Genomic DNA, 16,717 nt, shown 5'->3' with positions numbered 1-16,717 from the left:
AAGGAAGGAAGGAAGGAAGGAAGGAAGGAAGGAAGGAAGGAAAAAGATTTCCTTCCCAAATATGTGAAACTTAGTTAACTACCACTGTAGGGCACTAGAGGTACCCATAGAACCTGTCTAACTTGCACTCTGGGAGTACTTTGTTACCCAAACATCTGACTCATCAATTATGCCATACACACAGCATCAATTCTAGTCACACCTGAATCAGTTGCAATGGAAGAGAAGATAATATCAAGCTTACCTTACAGAAGGAGTTTGTGAACATTTCTGTCAGTGGCTGTGATACAGCAAGGTGAGTATCTTCTGGGCTGATCTTGAAAACCGTCTCTAAGCACTGAATTGCAACTAGAAAAAAATTAAAGCAGTCAAGGGAAAAAAGCAATGATGAGGAAGCCTAATTTTTCTTCCTAGTGGGATCACAGTTTATGATAGTTCAGCATTTCTGAGCCAAGAGCATAAGGCAAAATAAATGCTTCAGCTGTATATAAAGAATTCTGTTTAGAGACCAGCTGTTTCAGGAAAGAAATGTGCATTTATATTAGGCACTTAAAAATGTAATATGAAAGATACTAGGCAATACTTAACCATTACATCACATTAGATTAACTAAGTGCTTACTACTGGCCAATTTAAACCATTTAATTCAATTAAACAAACATATTGTTGCTGTTAATACTTTACTTCAAATTTAACTATGATTAATTTCTAATGCTGTAATTGTCTTAATAGAAAGTATAAAATAGTCCTTATCTAAAATTACCAGCTATGTAACCCTGAGCAAGTCACTTAACCCTGGTTGCCTCAGTCCTCATCTGGAAAATGAGCTGGAGAAGGAAAATAGCAAAGTACTCCAGGATTTCAACTAAGAAAACTCCAAATATAATCACAAATAGGCACAACAACAAAAAATAAAACCCAAGATAAAAGGAATTCTGAAACTAGCGAGAAGTCATTAAGAAGAGAAAGTAGTTCTTGCTTTGAGTCAGTTCAAATTCTGACTTTGAACTTAGAAAACCTGTATGTCCTTGGATAAGTCACATTCTGCATAAGCCTCAGTTTCCACACACTAGAAAAATGAGGGAGCTGAGTAAATTGACTTCTGATTTCTCTTTCTCTGGATCTAGGATACTATGGTTTGTCTTTTTTAAAATTTAGATGAATTTGGACTTTATTACAAAAACTAGACAATATAAATGGTGAGAAAAGGCCCAGGAGAGGAGTCATAGACTGGCTTCAACATTCAAAGACTGGCTTTACCATTAATTAGTTTTGTGATAAAGCCAGTCACTATTTTTTTGGTTCTCAGTCATTTTGTCTGTAAAACGAGAGGGCCAATTTAGAAGACTCCCTATGTTCCCTCCAGCTTTCAAGTCCTAGAATCCCATGCCTAAAATTATGTACTATTTAAAGTGTTTACACATAAACCATTATCTCTGCATTTATGAATGAAACGTAATTCCCAACAGTAGCTATATTAAGGATGGCATGAAGCAGGGAAAGAAAACAGGGTTTGGAATCAAAAGACCTGAGTTCAAACCTAGAGCTCCATCAGCTGTATGGCCTTGGACAAATCACGTACAACAGAAAGAACAACCATCATGGATATAGCATGTTATGGTTTGCAAAGCATCTTACATACCGGTGTACTTTTTTCTCCCAGTAATATTTTATTGTATTTTTTTACAATTGCATGTAGAAACAATTTTTAATATTTGTTTTCTGACATTTTGCAGTCCAAATCTCCCTCCCTCCCCAAGGAGCAAGTAATCTGATATAGGTTATACATGTGCTATCATGCAATAGATATTGCCATATTCATCATGTTATGAAAGAAAACTCATATCACACTTATAAGAAATGTAAGTGTGGAGTTGGGGTAAATCAAGGATCACTAAGCACTCATCTTGGAAGGGACTAGAAGTCAACCTCATGGAACTCTGAGAGAACTCCGTTTGGGAGGGGCCAGCAGCAAGAGAACTTTGGCGAAAATTCTGAAGATTCTAAACGGCCAATGGCCAACTGCCAAAGACTCCTGAGAGGACATTCAAACTCTCGGGTAGGCTTGGACTGGATGGTTGTTGGTGGCTGGGAGGTTCTGGATAGGAATTTAGCTCTTCTGAACCCAAAATTCAGGGGCAATCAGGAGATTTCAACAGCAACACCTTCCTACTGACTTCATTGCCAATGAGGAAGAAACCAAAAGAGTTGTGCTCCATAATTGGAGTTAGTGCCCGGTCTCTGGAGGAAGCGGGCACTTGGGGGACCCTTCCTTGATCCCTCTTATACCCCTTCCTTACAGTTATTCCCCTGTTAGTTAGATAGTGCGAAGGATAGGATATTGTGAGGGGAGGGAGAGTCTGTTTCTGAGTTCAAGCTACAGAAGAAACCAGAACTGCTCTCTTGTTGTGGGGTTCATTGTTGACAGAGAAGTTATCCCTGTTCCCTCCTTCCTCAAAAATCCTCAAACATCCCTTACCCTGTTATCCTGAATTCCCTCAACCCTCATCCTTATAAATAAATCTTTATTAATTTATTAGTGGTAGCTTTGGGCTGTTACTTGGAGGGGAGGAAGGCTAATCTTGTGGCTGAGGGGAAGATGAATACCAAACACCATCTTGAAGGGTAAAGCTACTAGAACTTAGGAGTGGGGAGGCTAGTCTCCATAGTGCTGGCTCTACGGGAGGGATCTAACCCATTAGGGTCACAACTGAACCCCAATACCTTCCTTCAACATCCCCACTATACCTTTGCCAGTTGGGAACCTTTTTGAGTTTATTCCCTCATAGGTCTTCCCTGGGGTGTGGGTGAGTAAATAGCTGATCTGGCCCATTGGAAGCTAATAAGGGGGGAGTCCAGATACCCACCCCATTTACCATCAATACTCACCCCCATTACCGAAAAAACTCACAAAGGAAATAGAATGAAAAACATTCTTGTGTACTTTTCTACTTGTGCCTTTTTCGGAGACATTCTCTGTAACTGGACTGTTTTCTCTCTCCCATTGGCTCTGTTCAATGCTATTTGTTCTATCTATTAAAACTCATCTCAAATGTCACCTTTGCCATGAAACTTTCCCAGCCTGTCCTCCTACTCAATAATGAATTTTATAGATTCATCTCACAGAGTATTTCCTTTGCATCTCTCTTAGCATGTATATTGTCTTTATTATTTGTATATTTTTGCTATATTTGTATATTTATGAGTATTCATATTATACTTATTTGTGTAAATGCCATATTCTTCCTAGACTTTAAGCTGCATATTAATTTGTGTCTCTAGCACATTTTCTTATTACTCGGTAAGTATCATGAAGACAGGATCATTTATTATTTAAAATTTATTACTCCCGGTACTTGTGTTCTGCCCAAAGTAGGTGTTCAATAAATTCCTAACTGAACTGAAGTATTACTAAATCTTTCCAAGTTTCATTTTTTTTCAGGTGTCCAATGGAAATAATACTTGCTCTGTCAACTTTATAGATTTGTTTTAAGGATCAAACGAGAATGTATGTGCCAAGCATGAAGCTTTGTGCTTGAAATTTAAAATTTCTTTATTAGAGAGCATGCAACCAATATATATTATCTATCCCTCCGTGCCAGGCACCATGCTAAGTGCTTTTACAAATATTATCTTGTTTTCTCTTCACAACCCTCCAAGATAGGGCCTATCATTATTCCCAGTTTACAGTTGAGGAAATGAAGGCAAACAGAGGTTAAGTGACTTGCCCAGGATCACAGTGCTTAGTAAGTATTAGAGGTGGAATTTGGATTCAGGTTTTCCTGACTCCAGCTTCCTCAGGTTTTCACCAGCTGACACCTCTGTGAACATCAAAAAATGACCTCTTTGTAGCATGTAATTCTGTTGGTCAAACAATTAGTACTTAATAAATGCTTGTTAATTGATTAGTTATAAAATGGAAATATTGATTTTTGCAGGAACTACTTTGTAGGGTTATTGTAGGGGTCAAATGAGATAACATATATAAAGGTATTTTATAAATCTTAAAGAGTTATGTTAGCTCTTATTATTTTTACTATTGTTTAATTTTTACTTTCTGTCTCAGAATCAAAACTGAATATCAGTTCCAAGGTAGAAAAGTGGTAAAGGCTAGGCAACTGGGGTTAAGTGACTTGCCCAGGGTCACATGCTAGGAAGTGTCTGAGGCTAAATTTGAACCTTGGACCTCCTGTCTCTGGGCCTGCATTCTATCTACTGAGGCACCTAGATGCCTCATCTTATTATTGATTTTTTATTACTACTATTGAAGAATATGCAGCAAGAATAAAATCCAACAAGAGTGGTTAGCATTTCTTTAAGGAAAATACAATACTTTGAAAATCAATTAAATTCAAGACCATTTTAAGTACCTATGTGTGAATTCAAAAGTAGCACAGGCAGCATGGTGTAGTAGCTAGAAGTCTAACCTTAGAACCAGAAAATATGAGTTCTAGCCATATCTCTAAGTACATCCTAACTGTGAGGTCATTTAACCCAAACAACTCTCTAAGGACTATAACTTACAGAAAAGTTGCTTTAGAGGAAGGACTTTCCAAACAAGTAGTTCCTAACAATGATCAATTTTTTCCTTTTCTTTTTTTTACATTTATTATTTATTTTTAGCAATTTTTTTCTTTCCAAATTCTCTCCCTCTCTCCAAATCCCTCCTTCAGCCAATGAGAAAGCAAGCAATATGAGAATACATGTAAAACACATATCCATATTAGACATGTTGAAAAAAACAGCAAGAAAAATAAAGTGAAAATAACTATAGTTCTGCACTCAAGAGTTCATCAGTTCTCTTTCTGGAAATGGATAGCATTTTTCATCCTGAGTCCTTTGGAACTGTTTTGGATCACTGTATTGATCAGATTAGGTAAGTCTTTCACTGTTGATTATCATTACAACACTGCTATTACTATGCACAATGATCTGGTTCTTTTCACTTCACTTCATATAGCTCTTGCTATGTTTTCCTGAAATCACACCCCCTTCTTCTTTTTTCTTTTCTTAATATTTTAATTACATGTAAAAACTATTTTTAACCTTTTAAAAAATGTTGAGTTCTACATTTTCTCCCTTCTCCTTCACTTAGAAGACAAGATATTTTAAATAGATTATACATATATAGTCATGTAAAACATTTCCATATTAGTTATGCTGTGAAAGAAAACACAGACCCCTCTGCCCCCCCCAAAACAAGAAAAATAAAGAAATTTATAAAGTATGTTTCAATCTGCATTCAAAATCCATCAGTTCTTTCTCTAGAGGCAGACAATATTTTTCATTTTAAGGCCTTTAGTATAGCCTTAGATCATTGTATTGGTGAGAATAGCTAAGTCATTCACAACTGATCATCAGTACAATATAGTTATTACTGTGAATAGAGTTATGGTTCTGTACACTTCATTTTGGGTCAGTTCATATAAGTTTTTCCAAATTTTTCTGAAACCAACCTGCTTTTTATTTCTTATAGCACAATAGTATTCCAATATTATTCCATTATATTCATATACTACAAACTTTAGTCATTCCCCAAATGATGAGCATACTTTCAACTTCCCATTCTTTGTCACCACAAAAAGAGATGTTATAAATATTTTTTGTACATATGGGTCTTTTTCCTTTTTCTTTGATATTTTTGGGATAAGACCTATTAGTAATAGTAGCATTTGAAGGAAGAGTTGGGAGGAATAGTGATATTTCTTGGAGGAAGCATCCCAATAGAAAACTTAAAGGATGAGCATTTCAACATCAGGATATTGGGAGGAGGCCATGGCAGACATGAGGATAGCACTTGGAAATACACACAAATTCAGGGATTGTCTTTTGCTTTTATTTGTATCTCCAAGGCTTAAGACAGTGCCTGGCTCAAAATATTACTTCATAAATGTTTACTGACTGACTTAGTTACTTCTGAAACTTCTTTCTCTTTCAATCTCAAGTTTATATAACATTTTAAATTTACATGATTTCCTCACGATCCTGTGAGATTTATAGTATTTTGCTATTCCCTTTTTATGGATGGATAAACTGAAGTACAATAACATTGTTAGTTATCCAAAAGTAATGTTATCCAAGATTAGCATAGTTAAATAACTAGGATTAAAATCTAGGTCTTCTGGATTGCAGAGTAGATGCAGAGTAGAAGCAGCAACCTAGCTGAACTCTCCCAACATTCTTTTCCAAACATCTTTAAAATAACATTTCAAATTGAATTTTGGAGCAGTAGAGCCAAAAGAAGCTCAGGGTAACACATTTTTCCAGCGTAAGAGGTCAGCAGGAGAGGTCTGTGACACTGAGATGAGGGCTGGAATAGAGCCCATGTGGTGTCAACACCAGCTTGAGCCTTTGAGGTGGCTGTGACAGCAGCAGCAGCAATTTCTGGAGCTCTCAGTCCAGAGATGGTAAAGTAGTCAGATGACTGATCAGAAATAGATTACCAGAGACCTTTTGCTGGCACTAGGTGCAACTAGAGCCACTCAGCACCTCTATCGTTCATATGCAATTATGGATTATGCAATTGGGTTCATATGCAGTATATGAAACTGGGTTACGGTTTCAAGGTAGAGAGGAACATTTGTGGTCAAGCACAAGGGAACAGGGGACCTGGTCACAGTTGCAAAGTAGAGAGGGCCATGACAACACCACATATGGCTGCAGGGAAATAGGGGCCCTTCCTGGGTAAAGACCAGAGGACAGACCAGAAAAACAATGACTACAACTCTCCCCACAATCACACCACAGAAATATAAAAAACTTGAAGCCCCACAGAACTAGCTCTGAAATCAGTAGCGTAAGAGAGCAGAGCCCAATTTGAACATAGTTCAAAGTCAAGAAATGGGTTGAAAGTTTACCTGTCAGACCTATGGATAAGAGAAGAATTTATGACCAAACAAGACAAAGAAAATATTGTGGAAAATGAAATAGATAATTTTGATTACATTAAATTAAAGTGTTTGTACAAATAACACTAATGCAACTAAGATTAGAAGGAAAAAAACAAATTTTGGGGAAAATTTTATAGCAAATATCTGTTGACAAATTCTCAACTATATAAATAACTGAATCAAATTTACAAGAATAAAAAGCATTCCCCAATAAAAAAATAGTCAAAGGATATGAACAGGCAGTTCTCAGAGGAAGAAATTAAAGCTATCCATAGTTATATGAAGAAATGCTCCAAAACACTATTGATTAGAGAAATGTAAATTGAAACAACTCTGAGATACCACCTCACACATATCAAGTTGGTTAATATGACCAAAAAGGAAAATGATAAATGTTGGAGGGATGTGGAAAAATTGGGACACTAATACATTGCTGTTAGAACTGTGAACAATCATTCTGGAGAGCTACATGGAATCAGACTCAAAAAAGGGCCATAAAACTATGGATACCCTTTGACCTAGAAATACTACTACTGGGTCTTTTTCCACAGAGATCAGAGATAAGGGGAAAGGACTTACCTATACCAAAATATTTTTAGCAGCTCTTTTTGTAGTGGCAAAGAACCAAAAAATGAGCGGTTGTCCATGGGAATGGATGAACAAGTTGAGGTATATGGTTGTGATGAAATACTACCATAAAAATAACAAACAGGATGAATTCAGAAAAACATCAAAAGATTTATATGAACTAATGTAAAGTGAAGTGAACAGAACCAGAGAACAATGTATATAGTAACAGAAATATTATACGATTATCAACAATCAAGGACTAAACCATTATCAGCAAAGCAAGTCTCCAAAATAACCACAAGAGACCCATGATGGAAATGCTATCTATAGCAAAAGAAATTATGTAAATGCTATCTAGAGCAAAAGTAGAATCTTAGTACAAATCAAAGCATGCCATCTTTCACTATATTTCTTTCATGATATTTTTACTGTATGCATGATATATGTCTTCTATCATGACATGAGCATGAGATATATATTATCTGAAATTATAGTTATAACCTATGCCAGACTATTCACCACCCAGACTCAAGAGAGTGGGGAGGGAAAAGATCTGAATTTTTTAAATGTCAAAAATTGTTTCTACATGTAACTGAAAAAAGTACAGAAAATAAAAAGGGAAGAAGCTGGGAAAATGAGCAAACAACAAGAAAAGAATGTGGACACAAAAAGTTACCTCGCAGGCAGGGAAGACAAACTCAAAAGAAGACAAAATTAAAATGGCTATAAACAAAGGATCAAAGAAAAAAAGAATTGGAAACAAACTAAAGAAGAATTCAAAGAAGAGTTAAAGAAAGACATGAGTAGTAGAGGAAAAACCAAGAAAAGAAATGAGAGTCATGGAAGAAAGTTATAAGATTTAAAATTGTTTTAAATTATAAGAAAATTATAAAAAAATATTTCTAAAATTATTTTTAAAATCAGTAAAAGGGGCACAAAAAATGATGAAGAAAATAACATCCTAAAAAACAGAATTGGTCTAATGGTAAAAATAGTACAGGGGGCAGTTGGGAAGCTCAGTGGATTGAGAGCCAGTCCTATAGACGGGAGGTCCTAGGTTCAAATATGGCCTCAGACACTTTCCAGCTGTGTGACCCTGGGCAAGTCACTTGACCCCCATTGCCCACCCTTACCACTCTTCCACCTAGAAGCCAATACAAAGAAGTTAAGGGTTTAAAAAAATAGTATAAAAATTCACTGAAGAAGACACCTAAAAACACCAGAAGAAGCCAAAAGGAAAAAGTGGTACAAACATACACTGAAGTTAAGAACCCTTAAAAATTAGAATTGAGCAAATGGAAGCTAATGATACCACAAGACATCAGGAAACAAAAACAAAAGAATCAAAAAAATAAAGGTATGAAATATCACATTGGAAAAACAATTATCCTCAAAAATAGATCAAAGAGAGATAATTAAGAATTATTGGACTATTTAAAAGCCACAATAAAAAAAAAGGGCTGATCAAATCTGGCCTCAGACACTTCCTAGCTTTGTGACCCTAGCCAAGTCACTTAACCTCCATTGCCTAGGCCTTACCACTCTTCTGCCTCGAAACTAATACATAGTATTGATTCTAAGACAGAGGTAAAGGTTTTAAAAAACTATTTCAAAAAATTATAAAGGAAAACTGCACTAATATCTTAGGCCAGAGGATAGAAAAGAAATTGAAAGAATCCACCATTCACCCTTGAAGGAGATCTCAAAATGAAAACTCCAAGAAATATTATGGCCAAATTCCAGAGTTTCCAAGTGAGACAGAAAATTCTTCAGGCAGCAAAAAACACATCTAAATACCACACAAGATTTAGCAGCTTCCACATTAAAGGAATAGAAGACTTAGAATACCATATTCCAGAAGGTGAAGGAGCTAGTATTATAGTCAAGAATAACCTACCCAGGAAAAGTGAATATTAGTCCTTCAGGTAAAAAAAAAAGGATATTTAATTAAATAAGAGATTTTCAAATATTCCTGATGAAAAGACCAGAGCTAAAAGTTTAGCATTCAAACACAAGACTCAAAGGAAGCATAAAAAGATAAGCATGAAAGAGAAATCATAAAAAATTCAATAAAGTTAAACTTTCTACAGTTCCATATGGGAAGATGATACATGTAATTCCTAAAAAGTTTATCATTATGGGGGCAGCTGGGTAGCCCAGTGGATTGAGAACCAGTCCTAGAGACGGGAGGTCCTAGGTTCAAATCTGATCTCAGACATTTCCCAGCTGTGTGACCCTGGGCAAGTCACTTGACCCCTATTGCCTACCCTTACCACTCTTCTGCCTTGAAGCCAATTGACTCCAAGACAGAAGGTAAGGGTTTAATTAAAAAAAAAAAGTTTATCATTATTAGGGTAGTTAGAAGCTGTCTACATAGGCAAAGGGCATGGGTATGAGTTGATTATGTTATGTTGGAATGATCTAAAAAAATGAAATTGTGATTAAGAAGGATAACCTAGGAGAAGAGAGGTGGGATGGAGAAATTGGGAGTAGACACAATGTTTAAATGTCACTCTCACCAGAATTGGTTCAAGGAGGGAAAGGAAAATACACACACACACACACACACACACACACACACACACACACACACACACACATTCAGTTGGGCATAGAAATAATCAGCCAGGAAATAGGAAGGGAAGGGGGTAAGTGAAAGGTGGGAATGATAAAAATGGAGAGCAAAATAAGAGAGATGGTGATCAGAAGCAAAGTAGACTTTTGAGGAGGGACATGATAAAAAGAGAAAGAGAAGGAAAAATAGAAGAAAATCAGATGGAGTGAAATACATAGTAAAGATAACTAAAAAAGTGAAAAGGATGAGCTCACCCATAAAACAGAAGCAAAGAGTAGAATCAGATATTAGAATCAAACAATATGTTGTTTACAAGTGACATGCTTGAAAAACACACACATAGAGTTAAATAGGGAGCTGGAGCATAATCTATTGCGTTTCAGGTGATATAAAGAAAGCAGAGGTAGCAACCATTATCTCAGACAAAGCAAAAACAAAAATAGACCTAATTAAAAGAGATAATTAAGGAAATTACATTTTGCTAAAAGGTACCACAGACAATGAAAATTTTTTTTAAATTAGAGCAAGTTTCTCTGATAAAGGCCTTATATCTCAAATATATAGAGAACTGAGTCAAATTTATAAAAATGAGACCCATTTTTCAATTGATAAATGGCCAAAGGATATGAATAGACAATTTCCAGAAGAAGAAATGAAAGCTAACTACAGTCATATGAAAACATGCTCTGAATCACTACTGATTAGAGAAATGAAAATTAAAACAACTCTGAAGTACTACCTCATACGTATCAGAAATGACAAATGATAGAGGAAATGAGGAAAAACATAATGAACTGTTGGTAGAGTTAAAAATTGTTCCAACCATTCCGAAGAACAATTTGGAATTATGCTCAAAAGAGCAAATCTGTATAACCCTTTAGCCCAGAGATACTACTACTAAGTCTGTAACAGTCCAAAGAGATGAAAGGAAAAGGACCCATCTGTACAAAAATATTTAGAGTAGCTCTTTTTGTAGTAACAAAGAATTGGAAACTGAGAGGATGTCCATCAATTGGGAAATGATTAAATAAGTTGTGGCATATGATGGTGATGGAATACAATCGTGCTTTCACTTCAGAGGAGGTGGGCTTCAGGAAAATGTGGCAAGACCTATATGAACTGATGGAAAGCAAACCAAGCAGAATCAGATCTCTGTACACTGTAACAATTATATTGTAATGATGATCAACTGTGAAAGACTTGGCTACTCTGATTAATATAATGATCCAAGACAATTCCAAAGGACTCATGATATAAAATGCTATCCACCCCCAGAGAAAGAACTGATGAACTCTGACTGTGAATTGAAATATAATTTTCTCACTTTCTTATTTGTCTTGCATTTTTAGCAATATTTCTAATGTAGAAATATTTTTTCCATTATTTCATACAAATATTTGAAATAGAGCTTGTCCTCTCAGGAGTGTGGAGGTGGGACAAGAGTAGAGCATTTGGGACTCAATATTTTTTAAAGTAAATATTTTTAAAAAATAATAAACATAACAAACACATCTTTTTTTAAATTTTAATTTAAGTTGACTGATGCTAACTAAGCCCAGGGTTCTTTCCATCACACACTGTTGTCTGTCTGCTATGTTCAATCAATAGAGACCCCTCCAATTATTCCTTTGAATGTTTCTCATATCCACCCTTTTCTTTCAAACTGATACCACCCTATTCCAGACTCATGAATTTCCATAAAAAAGGAAGCAGTAGCATCTAGTTGACCTTCCAAGATCTCCTTTCATGGGAATTCAAGACCTGCTTAGCACAATTTAACTACTCAGTGTTCCTGCTGGTAACACCAAAAAGCAGATCTGTAGAACGCTATATCCATATGAACACACCTAAAAGTAGGGTGTTATTTTTTTTGTTTTTGTTTTTAAAAATAGAATCCAAATTCTATTTAAGCAAGCAATCTCTGTGCTTCCAAAATGTCCAGATTTTAGATTAGCATACATTCAGAGTTGCTAGGAAAGTTTTTTTGTTGAATCTAACAGATATAGAGGAAATTATTTTTACAAGGAAAAGGTGTCAAAGGTCTTAGAAAATTATAAGTAATAAATATGTTAATATTGAATTATTTAAATGAGAAGGCAATCTGTAATGATAATGATATTAAAAACTAGCATGTCATAGTGCTTATTATGTGCCAGGCACTGTTTAGTGGGTCGAGCCACATACCCTTGGAACTCAGACATTATACCATTAATAAGAACACTGGACTAGATGTCAGATAAACCTGGGTTCAATTTCCAATTCTACTACTTATTCACTGTGTGACTGTAGGCCAGGCAATTAAACTTTGATTTATTCATCTTTTAAAAAGTGATAATATTTGTCTAACTATGCCACAGGGTTATTGTAAAGAAAATACTTTTCAGGAATAACTAGGTGGCTCAGTGGATTAAGAGCCAGGCCTAAAGATGGAAGGTCTTGGCTTCAAATCTGACTTCAGACAATTCCTAGCTGTGTGACCTTGGGCAAGTCACTTAACCCCCATTGTCTAGCCCTTACTGCTCTTCTGCCTTGGAACCAATAAACCAAAAAAATAGAAGGTAAGGATTCTTTTTTAAAATACTTATGCACTCTCTATATACATGAATCATTATTCTCTGCCAAATACTAGATAGAATATGGGTTTTTTGTCAAGTTATTTGTTCTTCATTTTTAAAATGGGAAAATATTCAATGCATTCCTGGAGAAGTTGTTGAATAAATCATAATAAAATATTTTCTTACCCTTCAACCTATTGAATTCCTATCCAAGCTTTAGAATCCAACTCAAATGATACTTCTTCCAGGAAGTCTTCCTTATAAATTCCAGTTGGTAATAACTTCTCCCCATTCTGACATCATATAACATTTTATTTGCATCTTTCTTATGTACTTACTTTATATTATAATTGTTTGTCTGCATGTCCTAGCCTCACCACTAGATTAGCTTAATCTGAAAACAGGAGATTTATTTTATCTGTTTGTACAGTTCATTCAGTGTGAAGCACAGTACTCTCTCTCTCCCTATATTGGATGCTTAATGTCTATTGAGTTATATTGGAAAATACTAATGAAACATATAATCTTATTTATTTTTTAATCTAAAATTAATAAAAGATTAAATCTGATAGACATCTGAAAAGAGAAAACAGAATTATTTGTAACCCAAAAGAGAGGTGACTATTTCTTCCTTAATGATAATAATATCATTTTATAAGAAAAGATGAAAGGGATAATTTCAGAGAAGACTTTTATGAACTGATACAGGGTGAAATGTACAGAACAAGGAGGAAAATGGATACAGTGGCAACAATACAGTAAAAACAAATATCTTTGAAATGCCTGGGACCTCTGATCAACACAATGACCATTCACCATTCCAGAACACTTAGGATAAAACATGCTACTTACCTCCTGATAGAGGTGATAGACCCAGACTGCAATTGAGACTTTTTTAACATGACCAATATAAAAAAGTATTTGTTTTATCATACATGTTTGTAGCAGGGCTTCCCCCCTACCCCTGCTTTCTCAATGGGGAACTAGGTAGGGGGATGGAGGAGATAAGGTAGTTTTTTCATGAAAATAAAATAAATATCCATTTTTTAAAAATAAAGGTTTCCCAAGAGAGGGAAAGTGGTCTAGTGTATGGAAGGCTAGCCTTTGAAACAGAAAGACCCAGTTTAAGACCTGCCTCTGAAAAAAGGGATAAGCCACTCAACCACTTAATGCCCCTGGACTAAGGTATAGATGAGTCACCAATATGGCCAGCAGAAGAAGTTTCCACACAAGAAGTGTCCCACACAGATGCAATCTCAGACTGAACCCCAAATTCACAATGTTTATATAGAAGTGCCTACTTTTCAAAAATACATTAATATACATTATCTCGGTTGATTCTTAAAACTCCTCCACGAGGCAGGTAGAACAGATATTATTTCCTTTTTTCATATAGAGAAGCAGGCACAAAAAGGTTAAATATAGGCTCAAGGAGTTAGATATATGACTGGGTCTATTCCAAAGACTTAAACCTCCACTACTATTTTCATGTTTAATTAGATCAGACTCAAAGAGCTTAAAAAAAAAAAAAGTGGGGGGGGGGCAGTCACACGAATAGGCTGGCAACATTTCTGAATGTCATGTAAGAAAGTCTAAGGCACCATATTTTTGGCTGCATATACCACTAAAAATAGGACTGAAAGTCTTGGTGAAAAGAAGAGCTCATAAAATAAAATTAAAAAAAATTAAAAAAAAGAAAATAAAGGAAAAAGAAAAAAATTTAAAAAATTAAAAAAAAAAGAAGAGCTCAATACTCCTTCAAAAAGCATATATTCTCTTTCTGTTATAAAACAAATCTCTCTCTTAGAGTGATTTCCCTCATCCATTTGTGATATAGTGACCCAAACTCTATCACCTTCATCTTCCACTGGTCAAAATATTAATAATCACCAGCAATTTCATTATGAAGTGGGACTGATAGCAATATTCTCTAACCTTCTGGCCTTATGTCAAGTGCTAGTCATGACAGCCCTGAAAAGGAATTCCCTCATCACTAGAGGCAAGTAAATTTCAAACAAAGCCCCAGTTTTCATTCTTTCCTCCTAAAAGCATATCCACAAGGGTGTCCCTCTTAGAAACCAATGTGAGAGCTGTGCCTTTAGAGGAAACCAGCTTCAAAAAGGAAATGATAACTGGACCACCATTCATTACATTTTCCCCAATGCACTGCCTCACTGCAGTAATTAAATCTTTCAAGCCACAAGGAAGGTAGGCTCAGTGAACCACCACAAACCCATCTGGTGAATTCTACTGCTGCTATGACTATTTTTAACTTGCCTTTTATTATGAAGGAGCCTAAATCAAGAAAGCATATGACAGTGACATTCTCTGTGACTGAAGATCATCTACCTAAACACTAAAAAGGCTTATATAAGGACCAAAAAGCTTCAATATTTTGGTGGGGAACATCTCTCTCTTCAAGATAAGTAGCTCCCAAATACACATCGTCTGCTCAGAGCCATTTGCCAGTGGTACAATGATTAGGCTCTTCAATGCTGTTATTTTCTTTATTCAGCTATTTTTCCAAGAAATCACTGTCAATAAAATCAGTTACAAACAGGGTGATATTGTTTAATTAATAAAAAGCAAACACAAAAAAAGTCTTAGAAAAACTGTTGGAATGGTTACAATATCTTTTTCCATTACAGCATCTCTTCCTGAAAGGTCAACAAAGTATTCTGATTTTGTCTTAAAACACAAGGAGTAGCTCTCTTCAAAGTTACCAGTGCTGGATCAGATGCCTTTTTATTCAATCTTTATCTTTCGTGGTCTCTCTGCAGCATATGACACCATTAACCACTGCTTTCCCTGGTGGGTTTTCCTCCTAACTGTCTGACAGTTCCTTCTCAGGCTCCTTTGCTAGATCAGCAATCATATTCTCTCTTCTAGCCTGTGCTGTACCCAGCAGTTGTGTCCTAGGTCATCTTCTCATCTTTTCTATACTCTTGGCAATCTCATCAACTCCCAAGAGTTTATTTATCATATTTGTGCATATGATAACCAGATCTTTATATTTAGTCTCTACTAAGATCCAATCTCATATCATATCAGGAATTGTGTAAAGGACATTTTAAATGGAATATTGCATCATTCAAAAGAATTCATTAACCACTCATTCTTCAAGCTGATTTTTGTTGAAGACTCCATCATCTTTGACTCTTCATTTTCCCTCATTCAATACATTCAATTATTCCCAAGTCTTGTGGATTTTATATGCACATCTTTTGTATCAATCCCTTTCTCTCTACTTGTATGGTGACTACCATATTTCAGGCCTTCATTTACTCTTACCTGGATTGCAACAGTCTCCTAACTGCCTTTGCTGCTTTACCTCCAAACCATCCAACACACACACATAGGTGCCGAAGTGATAGTCCTAAAATTCAGGTCTCTTCATGCTATTCCCCTGCTCAATATAGTCCAGAGGGTCCCTATTATCTCAAGGATCAAATACAAATTCTTCTCTTTGGCATTTAACACTTTCTACAATTTGTCTCCAGTCTACCTTCCCAGCCTTATTGTACATTATTCTCTTTATGCACTGCCTAGTTCAGTGCAACAGGCCTTCTGGCTCTTCCTCACTCATAACACTGTTTTTATGTCTGCCTTTATATCTTTGCATCATAAACTGTACCCACCCCTACGCCCATGACTGGAATATATTCTCACCTCTGATTTATAGAATCCCTCATTTGCTTTAAAGCTCATGTCATGAGGTCTTTCTTGACCTTCTAACTGGCAATGATTTTTCATTTATTTTCTATATATTTATATGCACATATGCTGTCTCCCCAAATAAAATATAAGGCCGTTGAGGGCAGAAAATTTTCACCTTTATCTTCACTTCCCTAGCACCTAACCCAGTGCCTACAACCACAGCAGGTGCTTAAAAAAATAACTGTGAATTGTTTATGACCACACTTACAATGAGATGTGTTTTCATTAGTTTCTCTTTACTGAGGCGCAGAACCATTCCCTTTGTCTTGGTTCATTTCTTTCAAAAGTTGTATATAATACCCAACTCCACCCCCCCCCCCCAAATTTCTTCATCCTGAAGACTTGGTGTCTCTGTGAACTTAGCTAGGCTGATCCCCAAGGACAGATAGACTACACTTGAAACCTTTCCA

At 35.8% G+C, this 16,717-nt stretch overlaps 1 protein-coding gene across 1 annotated transcript in view; it reads right to left on the bottom strand.

Moving 5' to 3' along the window:
- Nucleotides 1-16,717, bottom strand: part of SGTB (small glutamine rich tetratricopeptide repeat co-chaperone beta) — an 88,339-nt gene that overhangs the window by 68,984 nt on the left and 2,638 nt on the right. Inside the window, exon 3 of the mRNA XM_044657716.1 lies at nt 245-348. Coding sequence (XP_044513651.1) covers nt 245-348 — 104 coding nt within the window. The remainder of the gene's footprint in view (nt 1-244; nt 349-16,717) is intronic.

Source organism: Gracilinanus agilis, chromosome 1 (genome assembly GCF_016433145.1).
Source record: "Gracilinanus agilis isolate LMUSP501 chromosome 1, AgileGrace, whole genome shotgun sequence".
Taxonomy (NCBI): domain Eukaryota; kingdom Metazoa; phylum Chordata; class Mammalia; order Didelphimorphia; family Didelphidae; genus Gracilinanus; species Gracilinanus agilis.
The sequence above is the reverse complement of the archived record's forward strand: the minus strand, read 5'-3'. Positions and strand labels throughout refer to the sequence as shown.